Here is a 22,261-nt window from a genome sequence, read left to right on the forward strand (position 1 = left end):
GGAAAGGTTTAATCTAATAATGGAAAATAAATCTATAAAGAACCAACAAAAAGTGATTAAAGGGATGGGGAGGTTCACTGAATCTGGACGGGTCATATGGTAGTAGTTGGTAAACATAAAAAAGAATATAATAACAACAAATAATTGCTTGTTTCCTTCTTACCTATTTGAATTTACTTTCAAACTGTTTATATAAGAATAAGAAAGTGTTAATAAATACTTAAAACGTCCATCTAAACCCACCAATTAACACCGTATGATGTTAGAAGATTTCTAACCTTTGATATTTGAATTGATTTTACACTTTGTTTTATTATTTATCATTGTGGTTGTTGTTGTCATCATTATTAAGAAATTTGATAAAAATGCTATAAATATTTATAGATATAGCAAACTTTCAAAATCTAAGATTAATAGAAACCAATAAAAGTTTATTGATGTCTTAGCTATGAATCTCTATATCAATGATAAACTTTGAAAGTTTTGTTATGTTTTGTAATTTGTTTATGTTTATTTTACTATATTTAAAAACACTAACGTCTTCATTATTATTGTTGTTATTATTTACAATAAATGAGACAGATAAATCGAACTTTGAAAATGATGGTTGTCTTAATTAATAGTTATATATACAACATATCACTTGATTCTAATTTTTTTTTTGTAGTACAAATTCATACCATTTGAGTTATATTCATGTTGACACAATTTGATTCGAACATTCATTTATTAGTTAATTTGAGAAAATTCTTAACAGTTCATATATTAAACAACTATTTGAAAATAATACTAAAATATTTATTATTAATATTCTAAAAATTATTATTATTACTATTATTGAAAAACATAAGGGAAATGGAAGAAGAAAGGATTAAAGAGAAGGACAACACATCCAAAAAATATTCGAAAAAGGGACCCTCGATCTATAATTCCAAAGGGCTATCTTCGATATTATAATTTGAACTTGCAACCATTTTCAAAATTATGTTTAGAAGGATCTAGAAATTTTTTAAAAAAATAATAATTGTATGATATTAAAAATTTAAAAAAAAATTGCTTTAAAACGATATGACTTTTATAAATTATTTTTCTTATTTAAAATATCATATAAATATTTAAAATAAAAATGTAAAGTTATTTTTTAAAAAATTAAACATGTTTTTAAAACCTCAATAATTAAAAACATATATACTTTAGAAACTGAGGGTTCGTTTGGTAACGTTCTCGTTCTCTGTTTCTTGTTCTTTGTTTACTGTTCTCAGTTTTCCGTTCCTTCTTTTTTTAAAACAGGAAACATGGATGTGTTTGATAACTATTTATGTTTCTTGTTTTCTGAAAAAAAGAAATAAAAACAAAAAGTGTGTTTGATAACTGTTTCTTGTTTCTTGATTTTCTTTGAATTTATTTTATTTTATTTTATTCACATTTAATTCAATTAAACATTAAACAAAAATATATGTCCTCTATTAAACATAAAAAATTAAAATTATCAAACCTAGATATAAAGATCTTCTTGTAATCTTATGAAAAATGAGATGAAGATTGAGATCTGAAGAATACAACCAACGAGAGGAAGACGAAAACTCACGACAAAGAAGAGGACTGAAACCCACGGCAAAGAGGAAGATAAAAACTCACGGTTAAAACATAGATTTGACAAAAACCTACGTATACGGCGAAAATCCACAGCGAAAACACAATTCACGCAAAGAGAAAAAGAAAAATCCAGATATAGCGAAGAGGAAGAGATGAGGGTCAAAGAGAAAGACAACAAAGAGGATGAGAGGAATATTTGGGAAAGACGACGAAGATAGGAGGAAGAAAAAGAAAACCACGTAAAGAGTGGTTATTACGAGAAGAAGATGAAAATAAGAGGAAGAAAAAGAAAAAAAAGAGAAAAATGGAAATAGAAAAAGAATTGAAATGAAGGAAAATGAAACCAACCAAAAGTATTGAGAAAAAAAAGAGGAAAGAAAGCTAATAGAAACAATTGAGAAAAAGAAAAAAGAAACCAATAGAAACAGTTGAGAAAAAGAAATTAATAGAAATAATTGAGAAACGTTTCTACTTTTTTTTAGAACGAGAAACATGAAACGTTATCAAACATCTCTGTTTCTTAAAAAATAAAAATAGGAACCGAGAACGTTACCAAACGGATCTTTAGAAACTAAAAATGCAACTAAACATAATACTAAAATTAAACATTTTAAAACTAAAGAATCAAATCCACACCTGAAACCAAAAAAGAAAAAAGATTTTGTTAAAAGAAAAAATCAATTTCTTTTAAAGCTAAGAAAGTTTAAGAAATGAAAGAAATAAGGTAAGTGAAAGAAACCACAAAAGAATAACGTGTGGAGAGACTAACAAGAAAGGTTAGGTGAAATCAATATTGCTCTTGAGAATAAGACTAAATAACCTCACAACCATCGTAATTTTACTCCATCGTCAATAGCATGAATGATATTTAAGTAAATATATATATATATATATATATAACTCAAGAATAAAATAATTACATATATAATACAAAAGTATTTGAAAAACCTAAAAATCAAATATCACTTTTTCTAAATTTTATCACGTAAAAAGTTATCATTGATGTCAGTTATTGATAATGACCACTTATAGCATTAACAAATGCTATCAATGACTATCATGGATGACAACGTCATAATTTTCTATTTATTACTATGACAAGCATATTTTTTTTCATTTTTTCAAATTAAAAACTATTAATAATAACATTGATTGTTTCAATTACCAATTTAATAGATGTGGTATCATTCATTATTATTTGATAGGCAACATTTTAAAAAAAAAGTTACCAATGGATTAGTCAACATTTACTATATTTCTAATTTATTTCATAAATGGTCCTGGCATAGGTCTAAAGTCTAAATTAATAACTTTGATAAATTAAATAATGTAATAATTTATGGGTGACGTATGTATAAGATTGATTGGCCCCTCAATCTTATAGTTTAATAATTTTATAAAGCTACAAATATATATATATAAGTAGCATGACTGAATTGTTGTTTAAGAATTTAAATGTAACACATTTTGTTGTGTCAGTTTGTGTCTTTGTACATTAAATATTGGTTAGTATAAGGTGGAATATAGTGGGTTGGATCATGGATTTGTTTGGGATAAGTTGGATATGACTTGATGACGACTTTCAAGCTTAGTTAAATCTTAATAATATACTAAACAATCAAATTTCAAAATTTAAATTACTTTCATATGGATCAAATGCTCCTTTTCACATTGATGTGATTAGCAGTACCATCACTTAAGTAAATGCTTATTTTCAAATAAACTATAATTCTTTCTCCATTTGAATTTGGATGGGACTCATACTCTAATACAACACTATATTATTTCAAATCTTTTATTGTCCCACGTAAATCTTCTTCTTTTTTTTTCTTTTTTATTATTTATACCCATGTACTCAATTAATCTACACCTTATGATACATACTGTTATAATTTAGGGACGGTAGTAATAAGCACTAAATGTGATTAGAAGAACGTGAAAGGCATTGAATATTACAACCACTGGACTATTAATTGCAATAATAGAAAGAAGTAAACCTAATCGACCAGAGAAAACTATGACGTAAACTAATGTCATATTATGGTACTATTGTAAATATATGTAACGTTTTGTTATTCCTTATCACCTTTTTCATATTTTCAAAAATATACCCAAGATTAAAAAAGGTTACATGATCTCTTAAATTAAATAGTTAGAGATAACAATTATTTGAAATTAACCACAATGGTAAATTAAAGAAATTTGAGTCCATCAGATGAACGATATGGATATTCTATGTATTTTTAGAAGAATATATAATAAAAACAAACAATAGTAAAACCAAGAATGAGAGAATAAATTAGGGTACACGGGTGAAGCATCCATGGGAGAAAAAAATAAAGTTAAAAAAATTGACCCTCTCAATCAACTCACTTGCATATAATTTTAAACACATCAATATCCAAATCATATAATATTACAAAAACAAATATAACTAGTTAGTATTGGAATAGTGCTAAATCTATAATTCTATTGTGCTCTATTGAATCAGTTACTATTGGATAGATGACTTAGTTTATATACATTATGGATTTGATTATTAGACCATTTTTTAATATTAGAGTAAATATGACTTGATTCCACGTAGGTCTAAAGAGTCATGTCCAAATTATAGGCTAATACTACAACATTTTTAGGTTTTGAAGTTGATAGGTCAATAAAAAGGGACAGTATAATTACAAGACTTTATGTGGAAGCTCTTTTACACTATACACAAAAAATTCAAAACCCAACTTTTAAATTAGTAGACTATGACTAGAGTTTTTCTTTTTGACTTCAATAACTGAAAGGGAAAAGATGAAACTATTTGTTTTTAAATCACAAGAGGCGTTTTTATTCATTGAAATAAATATATACTATACATTAAATTTTCTCAAGACTGGATGTTAGAGGCAAGTTAGTAGGACATTTCAAGACAAATTAACGGATTAGATAATTATTTCAAAAAGTCGAAACAACTTTACCTTCTAACTTCACAGTTGTTTAGAATAATAACTTCTCTGCTTCACTAACCTACAGCTCCAATATATACCACACAACCAACATGATCATGCCATAACCTAAAGCCAATGAATGTATTTTTGAAACAATATAAGATCTTGGGTAAGAAATGACTAGAAAAGTAGATGAAGTTGTCTAGAATAAGCCCTCAGATAATCATTGCAATATAGTAGCTTATGGGCAACAACTGGGCTGGATTGTGCTCACTCGCTGGGTCATAACTTCTACTTTGGGCCACGGATCGGACTTTTGAAAACCAAACCTTCTCTCTCGGCCCTCTATCATATACTCTTATCGTCGAAATTGCCAATTAAAATAAATGTATAGATATGTTAGGGAAATTCCCATACTTTCTAATATAGTAAGAGGATAATTAAGTTGCAAATATGGTATATTCTATTCCTAAAAAAAGTCTTCTTACATCCATAGACATTTTTACGTAATTTCATTCTTATTCGAGTATGTTAATTAATATATCACAAATATATTTTATATATAGACCACATTTTTATGTTTATTATTAGTGATTCATATCTATCACTCATCAATTCATAGGCATAAACAATGGATAGACGTGAAACTAATAGCCAATTAGACCATTGTTGAAAGAAAAATACAGCAATGTATTACTCATATATATATATCCCTTTGTTCTAATATAAAGTATAAACAATGAAGATAGTTAAGACAAGAAATGAGCATATACAATCCAATAATAAATAAAGAGTAGGGAAAAAATTATATCCTTAGGAAATAAACTTTATTTATTTACTATATTTTCAATGATACACCAACCAATGAATGATAGACTTAACCTAAATGAGTGAACCGATCAGTGTTATTTAGCTATATTACTAAGTATTACAAGTGACAAGATCAGGTTGATCCATTGAAAAACATGAAGAGATCAGTTTCTAAAGTTAATAATATTTAGTTAAGACGATAAATGAGGGGTTTGATGTGATTTTACATTCTAACATGAATGAACTTGAGGTAAAAGAGAAGTGAATGATAGAGAGTGCAATCAAATAAAATATTCTAACATACAAGAACAAATCACCCGTATAATTTTGATCATCTAATGATCAAGACATGATTTAATTAATTTTCCACCTAATGGCTAACCCAATTGATTAGAAAAGTTAACAAGTGGTCCTATCAAATTAGTCAATTTAATTAAATGAAAAGCATCATACTCAATTAAACTAACTGTAAGCTTTATGTGGATTACACAACCCTAAATTTTTAATAGGAAAAATCTAATTAGAAATTTAGTACAATTTTTCATAAGTCAATAGAACAATGCTGTTTATTGTTGACCACAAATAATCATAAGTAAATTTATACTATGCTTCTTGGAGATTAACATATAATTAATTATATGTCACATATTACACCTTAATTATATCTAAAATATCGGATTGCACGATCAAGTTGTTGATTACAAGAAAATATAATTCATAATCAATAAATCAAGAGTATGTAAAATCTATAGACAAGACATTTTAATCATATTATCAAAATACTTCAAAAAATAGAATGGTTCCTCCAAAAGTCCTTAATCTAGGAAGAACATAGATTTTACCATTCCATAGTGGTGGAAAAAGATAGACACCAACATCGTTTTTGGTTGATTACAGAGAAGAGATGAGATGAAAGAAAACCTAAAAACAAATTTTGTGAATGGGTAGAGGAGAAAAGATGAAGAAACACGAGCTGTTCTTTATCCATGTTAGCTTTATTTTCTCCCTAATGCTCGATTTTACTTTTTTGATGTTCGAAACCTATAAAATAATAATCAATTAAATAAATACATAAAATACAAAAACAAATTCAAGTTAAGCGACACAATAATTCAATAGCATATTTAAGTAGTGCTACAACAAGTGATAATTAACACTTCATTCATATGCATTTGAGATTCATTTTTGCCCTACATTAGAACTGAATATATGAGAGAAGTTTAACTAACTTTAGTGTTTAGTAAACTTGATTATGGATAAAAGAAAGAAAAATTATCATCTTCTAAACTATTTTGGAATTTGATATTATGATGACTTCCCAAGAATAATTGATGTCACTCCTAACCAACTCCTAATTAAGATACTGCAATTTATCTCTCATTTTTTCTGTTTAGCTTGGCAAATTTTATCCAACACTAATTTATCAAATTTCAAGTCTTAACCTATCATATTATTCTAGAAAAATTGATTTTTTTTTAATAAAAAAACACTTTAATATATCATTAACAAGCATATATCCTAATGTTATTTTTTAAAAAATACTGTAAAATTGCTAAATAGGGCATGCAAAATATTTTAAAATTTTTCTATTTGACTTATAGTTTCATATATGCAGGTGCCTATACATCTCTCGGTGTTTTGTGTGTTTGTGTGTTTTTAATTCAACAATATATATGAGAGTAGAGATTTGAAATTTTGGTTGGTGCTATATTTTTCTGGAGTTCAAACCATTGTGGATAGTAAATATGTTTATTATTATTTTTGAAAAGTAATCCTTACGAATGTGGCCGTAGAAATTCAAATCTTAAGACTACTGCACTAAAAACCAGTTGCAAAGTTTGACTTTTTCCATGTTAAATGTATTTGTTTTTTCATTAGTTACCATATATTTTCTTCATACACACACTAATATTTCTACATGTGTGAGTGTATGTATATACATGCATGCACATGCACGATCGAATGCGAGAGTGATGAAATGATTTTGTATACAGAATACGTGTTCCCAAATAATTCATATATACATCCGAAAAATCACAAGAAAAAAAACCAACAAGGAAATGTCAAAGAAAATATATTATTTGAATTACAAATGTTGATCAATAAATACAGTCAAAAATCAATACAGAGTGAAAAGGAAAGACATTTACACCTGCTAAAAGAAAGAAAGAAAGAAAGAAAAAAAGCATTGGAAAAATATTAATTACGAAAGAAATACAATATTCCTCTAATAGAATCCAGAAAAAAACAAGCGTTACACAATTCATCTCATATTTTATGGATGGCCGTTAGATACATAGGTAAAGAGTTTGAAATATGCTCTTTTGGCTTTGTATATTGAAGTGGCAATCACCCTCGCACTCACTACTCTCGATTGGAAAAAAAAAATCATATTAAAAAAGAAAACTCATCCTATCTCTAAAATGGAAAAGTTTGCATGCAACACCAAAACTTTACTATTTTCTTTTTAAATAAAGAAAAGAAAAGAAAATCAAACAAACCCCACAACTTAGAATAGCAGTAAAAACCAGGAAGAGAAACAGATGAATTGAAATAAAATAATGAATTAAGAGAAAGTTTTGGTTGATGTATATATATATTTTTATATATAAAAATAAAAAATAATTTGAACAACTCGTAATATTCTAAAAAGGGAATTATTACACAAAACATTACATTATATAGTATTAAATGGTTAAAACCAACGATTTTGTGAGGATAATAATCTCAAAGTAAAAAGAGGGGTTTTTACAGTGAAATTCTTGGTTATGCTATGTGTTATCCGAATGACCGTTGTGATTTTTTTTTATGTTTTACAACAAGAAAGGGTTTAATAAAAATATGAAAAGAAAAGTGGTGAAATACCGATAAAGGGTATGAAGAGGAAGATAGAAGAGAAGGGAGTGAAGTGAAAGAGGGAAGGGCAAAAATGGAAAGAGAAAACGCGTGGAGGGACGTAGCATTTAGCATGCAATCCGGAGCGAAATGGCAGCTCCTCCCTCTAAATAAATCCACTCTTCATTTCTCTTCTTTTCTAACACTCTCTCTTTTCTCTTCTTTTTCTTTTTCCTTTTCTCTTAATCAATTTCTCTCTCTCTCTCTCTCTCTCTCTAAATAAAAGGTTCAAAAAATTTTCTTGTTTTCTTGAAGGGAATTAGAGTTTGAGAAGTAAAGGGGTTTTCGTTTTCTTTTTTTTTTTGGGTGGTGGGGATTAATTAAAAGAAGTCTCTTGTTGAAAATCTAATTATAACCAACTTTTGCAATTACGGTCCACGAAGGAAATTTGTGGGCTGGTTGAAGAAAAAAGAGAGAAAAAAGAAAAGTAAATTTTGGGGGGAAAAGAGAAAGAATGGTTGAGAACAAGGGGGAGAAAGGGAAAAGCGAAGGGGATCATCAAAATCATGGCGGTGGAGGGGGAGAGAAGGGAGGTAGAGCTTTAAAGAAAGGGCCGTGGACGGCGGCGGAAGATGGGATTTTAATTGATTATGTAAAGAAACATGGTGAAGGGAATTGGAATGCGGTTCAAAAACACACGGGATTGGCTCGGTGTGGGAAAAGTTGTAGGTTACGTTGGGCTAACCATTTAAGGCCTAATCTTAAAAAGGGGTCTTTTTCTCAAGAAGAAGAACGGATCATCATTGAACTTCACGCTAAACTTGGCAATAAATGGGCTCGTATGGCTGCTCAGGTTTTATTTTCTTTCTTTCATTGTCACCTCTCTGTTTTTTGTTTGGTTTGTGATTCTTTTATGTCGTCAACTTTTTAATTGGAATTTGGAGTTTGGGGTTTGGTTTTTTTGTCTTCTACTTTTGACTCTCAATTCCCTCATTAATTTTCAAGAATACAATTTCGTCATCTTTGACACACCCAGTTTTTGTGTTTCAGTTACCCGGAAGAACTGACAACGAAATTAAGAATTATTGGAATACCCGAATGAAACGTCGACAAAGAGCCGGTTTGCCGCTTTACCCTCTTGAAATTCAACAGGAAGCCACGGCGTTTCATCTCCGGAACCACCACCACCATCACCACCATAATTCTTCCTCTCCTGCTGCCGTTGCTACCAATTTCTCTGTCATTCGCCATAAACCTGATTTCAACAATCAAAATTCTCTCTCCATTTTCAACTTTTCTTCAACTATGAACAATTACCAGAAGAATTTCAATGATGGGTCGTCGTTTTTGGCAACACCCACAAGTCAGTTTAAGTTTTTTCCCGACAACAACAATGGTGGTGGATTTGCTCTCCCTCTCTCACCTGTTTCTCCATTTCCACAAATTGGCCAACAGATGAATCAATCCTTCTCGTCTCCACCGCAAGCCGCTTTGCAATTTAGTTATGGAAATTATGTTTGTAACTCTAACTCAGGTTTGAATTCGATGATTCTTGGAGCTCCGTACCATAACCTGATTCCGGGCTTGGAAACAGAGCTTCCTTCAATCCAAACGCCGCCGCACTCCACCACTCCCGCCTCCTCCGGGACCAGCGGCGGCGAGGGGATTATGGCAGCGGCCAATAGCGGATTGCTTGACGTTGTACTTTTGGAGGCTGAAGCTCGGTCTCGTAATGAGAAACAATCGAAAGAAGAAAGCTCCTCTGCCGGGGAAATGAAACAAAGGATGGACCAAGGATCTACAGAGGAAGAAGATGCTAATTTATATGTAGAATCAGTTTTAGGAAGCAGTGGCGGAGATGCCGCCGCCGCCGAACATCATTCCGATGAGTTCAGCTCCTCCCATTCATCATCTCGTGAGTTTCTCAATCCTTGTGCAAATTTGTCATTTACTTCATTTTCAATTTCAAACACAAATTAAAGGGAAAGATTTTTTTTTTATATATAAATAATTCTATATAATATTGTTTAAATACAGGAAAGAGACCAAGAATGGAACCATTAGAGGAGATGGATTCAATGGATGACGATGACTTAATGAGCCTACTCAACAATTTTCAATCGGGAATACCAGTACCGGAATGGTACCCTGGTAGCAGCGATGATGATCTCGCCATGAACATGCAAAATGGGCCATCGTTGTGTGAATCGAATGGCAACCCGGGAGGAGATGAGCAACAACAAAATGTGGCTTCGCCAACCGTGGTTGCTTCGTCGCCTGTGCTCGAATGGAGCCTTGGGTCGTCTTGTTGGAACAACATGCCCAACATTCATTAACGGATGAGCTTTCTATTGAAATCGGCCCATTATTCCTTCAATAAGGCAAGAATGGAGAAAAAAGTTATGAATTTTGAGTGTGAGGTTCAAAGGGTTGAGAAGAATTTGTGTTGGTTTGATTGGGTTGGTTTATGTGTTGGATCTTTTCAATTTGGGTTTTAGGAAATGTGGTTGGTTTGAAGGTGTTGTGTGTGCATTAGATAGTTTATACATATCCACAAAAAGAAAAAAAAAAAGGAAAAAAGAAAAAAATAAACTTGTAATGCATGTTGTTGTGTATATATAGTTTATATGTGTAGTAGTTTAGCTCTTAGATGTATGAATTTACGAACAATGTGAGACTTGGTTTGTTGTATAACTTCTTTACTTTTAACATATTTTTTACCGATCTCTCTCGTCATAAAAATATGATAAATTAACAACACTTTTAAATAATGTTTATTTACTAAATTTTGAGTGAGAATCTCTCATCTAAATGATGTTTAATTTCAAATTGACCATCACTTTACATAAACTAAATCTAAATTCTAACTTAATCTATAGCGCTTTGTATAAATTATGTTATTTTTTTGTCATCCACTTTTCCAAATTTTAGTATTGGAGAAACCAAACAAACATGTTTCATTTTCTAATTCAAGCCTATACATTGGAGATTTTCAATTGCGTGCCGTGATTTTACTTGTTTTTTTTTTTATTTTAATTTCTTTCTTCACATAAAAAGATGAGAGTCCATTGAGGGTTGTCCAATGCAAGATCGAAACCTAAAAACATTTTACATTTTGAAGATTGTATGAGTCTGTGAAAATTTCAAAAAGAAATATTATAAGTTATATTGAATCCTAGGTTAAGTAAACAAACTTGCTCAATTTTACCAAAAAAGACAAGTCTGACATTGACGCGCTATAATCTAAAAGATCACTCCAATTATATATATGTTTGTAGATACATGTATACACATACGTATATGGATATATGTATACACGTTCGCATGTACATACATAAATACATATACACATACATAAATACATATACACATACATAAATACATATATACATATATAAATGAAATGTTTAAAATATCAAGATAAAAATTTTATGTGATGTTTATAAAATTTAAAATAACTATAAAAGCAAACCAATTAAACAATTTGGGAGCCCTTTGTGGTTAAGTGCATACATGATTGAGTTGTTGTTGGCCAATAATTTGTATTAATAAACAATATTTTCACTTTAAACAACAATAATTTAGATTTTTGAATAATTCTTTACACTCCAATTTTATTGTTTATATTATATTTACCCTAGTGATATTTTCTGAATTATTTTTATGTTTAATAGTTGAATGTATATGAAAATAATGAGATTGAGCATATAGATATGTGTAAACGTTGACCCTAATTGATTATTACAATTTTCTTTATTTATGTATAAAATATACAAAAATAAAATGAAGATTAAACTTCAAATTTTCGTAAAAAATAATATATATGAAAGGGTAGTTTTGAAACTCAATACCATGTAAGTAAAGTATAATTGAGAATATGGATTGGTTTATATTAAATGAAGTTAGTATCATTTTCCACAAAAGGCCACGAAAATAAAACCCAAAATGGAGAAAAGGATGAGAAGTGTTTTTGGATGGGTGTGAATGGTCAATGAGCACCCATGCATTCACTTTTTGGAGAATAATTTCATTCAATGACCAAAATACTTGTTTGGTTCTACGCATGGGGTGGGATTTTATTGAAAATTAACTTCTTCTTTTTTCTAATTTCTTTTTCAAAACTCCTTCAAATATAATTTTTAAATCGGGGGTTGAGATTTAGCTCAAAATTGTTTTTTCTAACATTGTTTTACAAAATTAATATTTACTGATTTTTATGTAATCTTTACCAATCTTATATCAAATTTTATATCTTTTCAAATATTAGAAAAATTTTTTAAGTAATTTTTAAAAATATTTAGTACACGATATATATATTTCATGAAGTGTTTGCAAAAATAATAAAAGAAATTTATGATAATAGAGCTCATGTTGTTACATTTGAAAAAGCAGCAAATTTAAAAACTAATAACTGTTTATTATGTTTGTGATACGTCTGATATTACAAATTAGTTGTCATATTTGTCATATTTACAATATTAAAAAAGAGTTGTCATCGACTGTTTTTTTTATAAATGTTTTTGTCTATCTGATGCAATTTCCTGTATTTCTTTGTTTTCAAATAGGGTTTACAATTATCGGTAGATTTCCAAAATTGATTCCAGAAAATTACATTGTTATTTTTAATTTTAAAAAAGATCAAAATCTACAAATAATTAAGTAAGATTTGAGTTATATATATAAAAACTCGATGTTGGTGTGAGATTCCACTTGAAACTTCACGAAGCCCAAATATATAGAATCTCATTGTTTTTTTTTTTATATATTTTTGTGTAAGAATTTGAAACAATGAATTCATTCATATGGATTTGATTTTCACCATGTATATATGATAGTAATTCTAAAAATAACTACTTAGAGATACACAAATCAAAATTTAAATTATTCTAAAAAAATAAACATAAAAAAAAAAAGTTAAGGTATAGAATGGAGCTAACCAAACATGTATTGAATTGAATTTCTATAAACTAAATATTTGTGGATGTTTTGAAGAATGATTCGAGTAGTCAATAGAGTTTTTAATAGATGTCATGCTTATGCTCTCAAGGACTCAATCAACTCTTTGTCTCAACCATTGATGCAAGCGTGTCGCATGATTAAATCTTAGTAGAAACAAAACTATTCTATTTAAGCAATTCAAAACTTTTTTATTAAAAGAATTAGACGTAACAATTTGAATTCATTCGATTTGATATTTTAAAACTTCTATTAGATGTTTCTATATATACTTATTTATCAAAATATTAGACTTTTAGAATTGAGGTGGGATTATATGATTGGAAATGAAAGATGAATTTAATTTCCCCGTTTAAAAAATGGGGCATTTATGTAAAGAAAGAATGCATGTAGAATTGGTTAAGTGTTGGTCATGCCACCCAATTTCAAGCCATTGTTTACTCATGCACTAACCTTGTGTCTCCTTAGCTCCACTTTTCATTTTCAACTTTCTTCTTTTTTTCGCCTCTTTTATTGCCTCAATATTATCCCATTTCTACTTAACCCTCCCACCATTTTAAACACGAAACTATCTTAAATATTCTAAAATGATTAAAGGTAATATAAGAATGCATAATGTGTTTTCTCTGTTAGTAAAAAGTATATCTTAGTAAAAGTAAGAGAAAAATTGTAAAATAATTTGAAGAAAAAAAGTAGAGTCACGTGTTCTTACGAGAGAGAAAATAAAGATATAAAGTAATTAATGAAAAGTTGAAGTTACTATATAAGAAAAAATGATAATGAAATGAAACGAAAGTATAAATTTTATATATTTGCACGACTAGGATGCAGTTTTGAACTCTCATGTTTCTTCTTCCTCGCGTTGAAAAGATTTTGGTTGTTGGTTTTGGGGTGAACATCCCCTCTTGAATCTCCTCTGCTATGATGGAGGAATTTGGTTGTTCTTAGAATTGCTTAATGGATTCTTTTCTAAAAAAAATAATCAAATTTCCATTCACATTATTGCTAAGTGTAGTTGGAACAACAACCAAAATCTCTCTTCGAATTCGAATTTCAATAGGCAGATTTCATTCATATCAAAATATGGCCCAATAATGGTTGGGCCTTATTGTATTGCTTAATGGGCTCGACCCAATGGACTCCACAATGCTCATTCTTTCCACCGAATCCATATAAAACTATATAGCTCACTTTTTGTTTTTTAAAATTAATTCTATGCACTGTTTCTATTTCTAATTTTCTTTTATTTGCTATCCTATATTCTACCGATGGTTTAAAGAACTAAACTAAAATGAATGTTAAAAAAAATTGAAATGGTTACCAAACTTTTAGTTATAAAGCTATACTAAACAAGGGTTTACAAATTTTTGAAATTTCAATGGTAGTGTTATATATGTTAGAAGTAGTAGTTGAGTTATAACTTATATTCAAATCTGTCTGATTAATAAGTCACATTATGTGCACTTATTCAATATTAATTTTGAATTTCAATCACTTCCAAAGCAATAAATAAATAATCAGTCTATTTATTTGTAGGCATCTCAGTCAATAATTTATATATGTGTGTGTTTGTTTAGAAAAGGAGACATCGTTTGTCCCATTTCTTCCTTCTTCAGAATTTTTATTCTCTTGGCCTCTTTTTCCATCACCATTTCTTAAAATTCAACAAAAACAAAACCATGGATTAAATAAGCTGTGAGATAATAAAAGCAAAATCAACAAACTAAAAAAATTGTTGTGTTTTTGGTACTCATTTGATCCCTTGTTCTCTGGCTTTTTATTTTCTGTATAAACATTTGAATTCTTATCCAATTTTCAAAAACAAAAACAAAATTTTTAAAATTATATTCTTTTCCAAATTTTGACTTTGATTTTAACATTGAAACTTAATTCTGAAATACCCACATTGTTACTCCACAAACACTAAATTACCAAAAGCTCATGAAACACATTATACAATTTTGAGAAGAAAGGACAAACATTTGAATCTCACAATACAATAATATTTTTTAGTTGTTATTTCTTTCAGACATATATTAAATGAAACAACAGTTAAAATATTTCAAAAAAAAGTTTTGAAATTAAATTACAAGAAAACCAAACCTTCCATTTTTCTAATATCGAAAATACCCTAAACCCTAAACATGAAACCTAACCCTAAATTCACCCCAACAAACAGAAAAAAAGAAGAAGAAGAAAAACCCTAAGTCCTCTCTCTCTCCCCTACCCATCATCTTTAAATGCAGCATTAAAAATTGTAGATATGAATCCGTGAGATTTTTTTATTTTAACTTTATTTTTCTTTTGAGGATTTGTTGTTTCTTGTAGGACTTAAATTTACCCAACCTCCCATGCAACTTGGTTGTTATGCTCCTTTAATGCCTTCTCTTCTTTTTCTCTTTTCCATATTCCCTCTTTCCCTTTTATTCAATTTCCTTAGACCCTTTATATTGTAAACACTCTTCTTCATCCTCTCAAAATCTCAATCCCTCTCTTTTTTTCCCCTTTTTCCTCTTCTCATTCTCTCTCTTTTTTACTTCTTTTGGGAATCCATTCGATTCTCGGATCCCTTCTATATATTTTTTTTAGTACAACAAGAGAGCATGAGTGTAGAAGGAGTACTAGCTAGTTTTTTTGTTTAGTTACGTCATGTTAGCATTTGTGGATTTTCTCCATCCATTGTTGTATTATTGCTTTTCGGGACTTGTTTGTAGATTGGTATATCTTTTAGGGTTTTGATTTTAACGGGATATTGGTGCGGTTCAATAAAAAGGTAATGCTCAAAATAAGCGTTGGGTTTTGCTTTTTGATTGAGCCGTGCCAATATCACGTGTCAACGACCTTTTCTCTCTTCCTTTATTGCATGTCTATATTCTCTTTAAGGTACGTCATTTTTAAACCTCATATCACCTTTCCCTTTCCTAAATCTCCTGTGGAAGACATTATATGTATGTGAAAGTTTAAGTTTTATACAAATATGTTTTTGTTGATTAAACTCATTCATTATATTATTGATTCAATCTGACTATAGAGCTTTCAATTTTCACTCAATTTTCACTTAGGTGTTAGTAAATTTTTTACATCCTAAATTTTGAAAGATGGGGTTAAAATATTTTGTTGGAAAGCCCTAAAATTTTGTTTTAGAACTGTTAGATGATTAAATTTTACAAATATTGTTTAAGACTTCTTTAAATTCAATCTAAATTAGAGAGATCAAATATATAAATCAAATAGATAGTTGATTTGTAAGATCTTTCATCTTAAAGCTTTCAATTATTTTTCACAATAACATACATTTTTCTAAATATTTTAGTGGGATTTCTTTTATTGAGTAATCTTTTTGTTTAAGTGAATTTAAGCTAATTTTAAATAGAATCCAAAAATTAGTTTATGGTTTAAATTAATACAACTTTCAACTAATAAACTTTTTCTTCTTTCATACAAATAAGTTGGACTTTTTCTTTTCATCTATGAAGAGGGGATTTAGATTGATTTGTTAAATAATAATTGTTCGTTATATAATTCATTATTAAGCTAAACTTTTTTCTGTTTTAGCTAGTTTAGTTATTAACCTTTTTTTCATTATTATTACCTAAACATTTTCTAATTTGTACCAAAGAATAAAAATGAGGGTTGAAATTGTAAAAAATGACAAAATTACAAAATATCTACGAAATATTTCAAAATTTCATATTCTATCAATTATTAGTATTCGTGGACTTCCGTTTATCAATATCTATCATTCACATAATCTAAATTTTTTTTATATTTTGGGATATTTGAAAATGACTGAAAATAATTTATGATATAGTTTGTAATCTGTTTTCGTTTTTAATTATTAGCAAAGGATGAAGAAAGAAATAAATAGACAGCTATGGTCATTATTAGTTGGGTAAGTACTCAACTAAGTTGTTTGGGCTATTAAGAGATATGCACTACGCAATGTCCGTCCGTACATCTCGTTAATTGTCCCCTTAGTATCATCATTAATATTAATCATCATAGTTTTTCTTCTTTTTGTAGGCATTATAACGTATCAACACATTACTTGAGAAATATACTTTCTTTTTGTGATTTATCTTAAGTCGTATATATGCCAAATAATATAGGTCGTCTCATCAAACTCATAGGTTAGGATTGCTTTCTTTTAGTAGTGGAAGAAATTGGGAGAAGAAAAATCAAAGTTGACTTTTGAAGTGATAATAAAGGTGTGAAGGAGAGCTATGTTGATGAAATTGGGTTATTTATTGATTATCATAGGAAACAACTGTTTTACATAATTGATAATGACAAACAATAATGTTGAAGAGGTCCCCAACCAACCATTCATTAAATTTTATTAAAATGTGAGAAAGGGGAAAAACTTTGGAATAAAGCCTGAAAATCTACTTGGAATTGTATTTTATTTGGAGCTTCAATACCATAAAACTTTGACAGTGACATCTAAAAGCCACAAAGAATGGTGGTGTTGAAGCCCTTCTTCTTCTCTTTTTTGGCTATACTCTCCAATGCCTAATATGGATGGAGGTTGCCTTCCACACCCAATCTCTATCTCTCTGTTCTTTTGTTTTTGTTTTTGTTTTTTTTTTGCTTTTTTTTACTTTTTGCTTCTCTCTCTGTACTATGATAATACAATACAAATTCTATGCTGATACAAAAACCGAACTTGTGAGATCATAGGCCTTCCCGAGTTAGGAAGGAGATGATGCAAGCACACTGTTTTAGAAGGTAGCACTCCACAATGTATTCTCGCCTTCTCCACATCGACGGTGGACTTCTTTAATTCTCTCGGCAGACCTGCAAATCCCGCTGCAGCTCCAGTCGAATGAAGCCACGCAAATGTTGCCTGCTTGTGCCTTCCATTCACAATCTGCATTTGAACAACTTCTATTAAAGGTTTTATCTACCTTCTCGTTGCTTAACAAAACAGACTCGTTTCAATGGCTAACTTTTCAGAGATTTGCCTATGTGTGTAAGGCAACTTGTATCTATTACTGGACGAGAAACATGGCAGAAGAAAATGTTCAGAAAATTGTTAATTTACCAGGGGGAGTTCCACAACAAAGTCTCCTATCGTCGATGTGCTCAACGTCAAGTCCAATGAACCAAGATCCCAAGGAAACATCTTCATTGGCATACTTGTGCAGAACATGCCTGAGAATCCAGCAATTATTAAGATCGTGTACAATTTGGCAATGCAAATGAAATTTGAAGTTTTGGATTTAAAGAACAGATAGATTAATCTTACTGGTTTATTGATATGTAGGTTGCTAAATCCTTCGAAATGGCGTACAACTGGCCTGTTGCATGGCGGAAGTACTTGTTACCGAACTCACCAAACTTCCAGTGTTCAGGTTCATGGTATCGAACTCCCCTGCAATGATAGTTTGGTTAAGAAATCAAAGGTTTCCCATTTTTCAATATTCACCAAGTGATGATGGTAAAGCAGCCTTACTTTTGTGACAGGACAGGACCAGATTTCATGCATCCAATGTAAACCCGTGGTTTTGATCGATGTCTAACTAGCGTTTCTCCTAATGTGGCTGCAACCAAATGGAAGGACACGAGTTTAATGTAAGACTCGAGCTTATCAAGTATGTATAGATATCTGTCTCAAGTATAGAAATCAGACACCAATTCCGAACAAAATGGAAGTAACTGGCATAGATTCGTGATTCACTATCTTAATAACGATTCAATTATTGATTCTGCTTACCTATATTTACATGAACATCGTCGTCAACTTTGATGTAGAAATCTGCATCCCACAATGCAACTGCTGTAGCAAAATAAATCTTCGTCTTGGCAGACAATTCAAGGTACCCTTCAACATGGTCCTGTTAGATAACAAGAAACGGTTGAAGATCGTCTTGAATACTTTTGAGAAGTTGAAGCATCTTAAGAATCCATCACCAGCAATAGATCAGAAAATTATGTATTCGGAAAACAAATCACTACCAGTCTAAGGAAATCTCCATGCTTTCTGTCCTCTGCTTCAATAGCTCTGTCAAGGATACCTCCAGATGTGGCACTGATCATCAAGAAAAAGCTCATTTAAAATCTTGTTGCTAGAAGGCCAAATGATTCTACGAGATATTATCGCAAGGAAGTCCGCAGATCATGTTGTTAACAGTTATTATCAAATGACAAAAGAACATGTACCTATGGCCGATGACAAATCGAATTATAATCCCCTTCTCCTCCTCTAGTTTCTTTCTCTTTTCCCCTGTTTTTCAAGTTTTCAATTACTCCCATCAGCACATAATGTGAACAAGAAGAAATGACGAAACAAATATAGTTCGTCTCAGGAGAGTAACAGTCACAAGCTACATACCTTGAGGCATCCACGTCGCACGAACTGAATCTCGTCTTTTTCTACTACTAAAAGCAGTATTGATCCCTACAACCATTAAGTATCTTCTTTTCCCAGATGATTGGGTATTCTTTAGATCATCCGATGAAGGTGAACCGCTCTGTATAGACTCCTGAGCTGCTTTGGCAGCAGCCAATTCCATCTCCAAATTTGAAATTGTCTTATCTAATGTTCTGCATAGAACAACATCAAAGTAAACTTGCAGTTTGAATTCTTCATGCAATACGTTCAAATCATGTTCAGTTAAACGGTATAACAATTTCAGCTTTTACTCACTGTATAGCATTGTGAGTCTTAGAGACTTCCCCGAAAATATCTTTCGACACGCGCTTTACTTCCTTCTCATCCAACTAAAAAATATAAACAGATCAAAAAAATTAACAAAAAGAAAAAATAAAAGTAGCAATGTAATTACTTTCTTTGACATATATCCTTTTCGACAAGTAACGAAAACAGCTTTGAAGATCCTTACCGATTTCGGATCACAGCCTTCTGAAACTAACTTTAGCTTTTCGGCTTCAAATGGCGTTGTTCGGGTGATTCCTTTAGGTTCTGGAACATTCCACATCCTGCAAGCAATTTGAATATGATCTTCAGTTTATCTCTTCTTTTTAGGAAAAACAAAAATATTGAAACTATCTTCCCGACAGAGCTGGTTCTTAAGCTTCTCGAAACAGACCACCTTTTTCCCATAATTGACGGTGGATGTTATAAGAATACTCATGATAACAACGAAATCAAATCCATAAATCCACAAACAACCTAAGGTTTTGTCTAAATCTTGATTCATGGAGGAAATGCTGAAAAGAAACAGTTCTTCATCCAATCAGAAGGAGAAGGAAAACGAAAACAACTTGATGATGGAACGAAATGGAAAAAAGGAAAAAAAAAAAAATCGTGTTAATAGCGTTATAACTGCTGGTGATCAATTTTTGAGAATATACAACTTTAATCAACAAACGAAAATACACAAAACCAAGAACATTAATACTGTCGGCTGCATTTAATAAACGAAAAATGGACAATGTTTCCCCAAGTAAATACAAAACCCAAAAAGAAAACACCCAAACTAGAACCTAAAACGTAAGAATCCAAGAGAAACCATTTCAACCCATCGATCAAAGCTAATTGAAGAAACCCCATCAAATTTTTCTTAGTGATACGAACCTGTTTGTGAAGAACATCCCCAAACAGAAGCTGCCAAGGCAAAGAAAAACTGCCCATTTCTGCGAAATGACGCTTCTTGACGATTGTTCAGGCTTAATTTTCCAGGACATCTTCTGCCCAGATTCTAATTTAAGCTGCCGGTAACAAGTTTATGTCAACAAAAAACCATAAGCATTGAATCAAGTAGACCCAGGTGGAGAAAGGAAATAAAACAGTTGAAATTTAGAGAAAATTAGGTGCAGAACAAGATTTGAATCACAAGATTCAAAAAAGGAAGTGGGGTTGAATTGAATTGAATTGAATTGGGTTGTTTCAATCTTCTACAACTTCCAATCAAAAGAAAAAAAGAAAAGAAAAAGAATTCTTGTTCTCTCTAAGCTAAAGGAAGTTGAAGAAGAGAAGCGAGAGAGAGAAGGAAGAAGAGGGGAAGACTGACTAACTAACCTCTCACTTAATACCAAACCACCAAACTGTTTCATAAAGTGACATAAATACCCTTTGTCAGTTCTTCATATTTGATAATACCCTTTGAAGAAGGGCTCACTTCCCCATCAATCATGCTGCTATGGAGATCATGTGGTACCATGTTCTTCTTTTTTCAAATTATATGCTTCTTCTTTTTCCTCTCTTTGTTTATTTTTTTCAACTTTCCAAAGTAAAACAATAAACAATTTTTCAAAAGCCTACATCCAATTTTTTGTGTCTACACAACAATTATTCTCAAATTTCCCTCACAAATTAATTCCCAAAATTACTCACCATTTATGTTCTAATATACAAAACATATTTGGTTGTTTGATAATTTTAGATGACTATGCTATGCTATTGCTTACGTCTTTTTAATTTTAACATTTTAAGGCTAAATTAATGAGTTTACACATTATCTTCTTCACCTAACTAACATTAAGAAATATGTTACATAAGTGAGGTTTATTAATTATAGGTTGAGTTAAAAGATAGTTGAACTTTTACCCTACTCATTTTTCAATCAAACTTTAAATTGTTGTTTTAGTTTCACATACTTTAAACTACCCTCTTCTAAATTAATCTACCAAAAAAATTTATTAAAGGTATAGCAAAATTAATCCAAACTAAATAATTTCAAATCTAAAATTTTACCTAATTGATCCTTAGGTTTTGGGCATAGCTTTTACCTTTCATATGGTCAATCTACTTCAGAATGTTACTGGTTTAGTTTTTGTGTTTTGAGTTTCATTTCAATTTAGTTATTGAATTTGAAAATGTTATAATTTTATCTTCTTTTTCTTTTTTTTTTTTTTCGTTCTAAATTCTTACTTTTAGTCGTTTGGCTTTGAAATCTTTTGAAATTAAATCTACTAAATAAATACAAATTATTAGAAGTTCAAATTTGAAATTATTTTTGTTAGTGGTGGAAACAATAAATCTTAATTATTTTAAATTAATTAATAGATATTAACAACTAAAGATCAAAAGTGAACCAAATTGAAACAAAATTTAAATCTAAAAAATTTAAGTTTAATGACTAGATGGATAATATTTTAAAATATAAGGACTTACTAAAATGATAAACTTAAAATTGAAGTCACCCCAAATAGTAATGGGCATATGA

General features: G+C 30.1%; 2 protein-coding genes and 1 long non-coding RNA gene across 3 annotated transcripts; 2 read left to right on the top strand and 1 right to left on the bottom strand.

The window, feature by feature from the left end:
• The first annotated feature begins 8,407 nt into the window (after positions 1–8,407).
• LOC101204619 (transcription factor MYB101) lies at positions 8,408–10,892 on the top strand. The gene is made up of 3 exons (XM_004144543.3): positions 8,408–9,027; positions 9,225–10,089; positions 10,212–10,892. Exons 1-3 carry the CDS (start codon positions 8,689–8,691, stop codon positions 10,508–10,510), a joined length of 1,503 nt encoding a protein of 500 aa, XP_004144591.1. The 5' UTR covers positions 8,408–8,688; the 3' UTR covers positions 10,511–10,892.
• A 6,464-nt stretch (positions 10,893–17,356) lies between these two features.
• Positions 17,357–21,124, bottom strand: LOC101221633 (probable beta-1,3-galactosyltransferase 2). Its single transcript, XM_004144449.3, has 11 exons — positions 20,671–21,124; positions 19,976–20,072; positions 19,780–19,853; positions 19,465–19,676; positions 19,293–19,356; positions 19,089–19,161; positions 18,847–18,967; positions 18,586–18,673; positions 18,379–18,504; positions 18,175–18,284; positions 17,357–18,000 (listed from the first exon to the last, which is right to left on the bottom strand). Exons 1-11 carry the CDS (start codon positions 20,778–20,780, stop codon positions 17,852–17,854), a joined length of 1,224 nt encoding a protein of 407 aa, XP_004144497.1. The 5' UTR covers positions 20,781–21,124; the 3' UTR covers positions 17,357–17,851.
• Positions 17,884–19,338, top strand: LOC116405282. Its single transcript, XR_004218435.1, has 2 exons — positions 17,884–18,026; positions 18,108–19,338. It is a non-coding gene; the product is annotated as an uncharacterized LOC116405282 (long non-coding RNA).
• Positions 21,125–22,261: the final 1,137 nt, after the last annotated feature.

Source organism: Cucumis sativus, chromosome 7 (genome assembly GCF_000004075.3).
Source record: "Cucumis sativus cultivar 9930 chromosome 7, Cucumber_9930_V3, whole genome shotgun sequence".
NCBI lineage: Eukaryota > Viridiplantae > Streptophyta > Magnoliopsida > Cucurbitales > Cucurbitaceae > Cucumis > Cucumis sativus.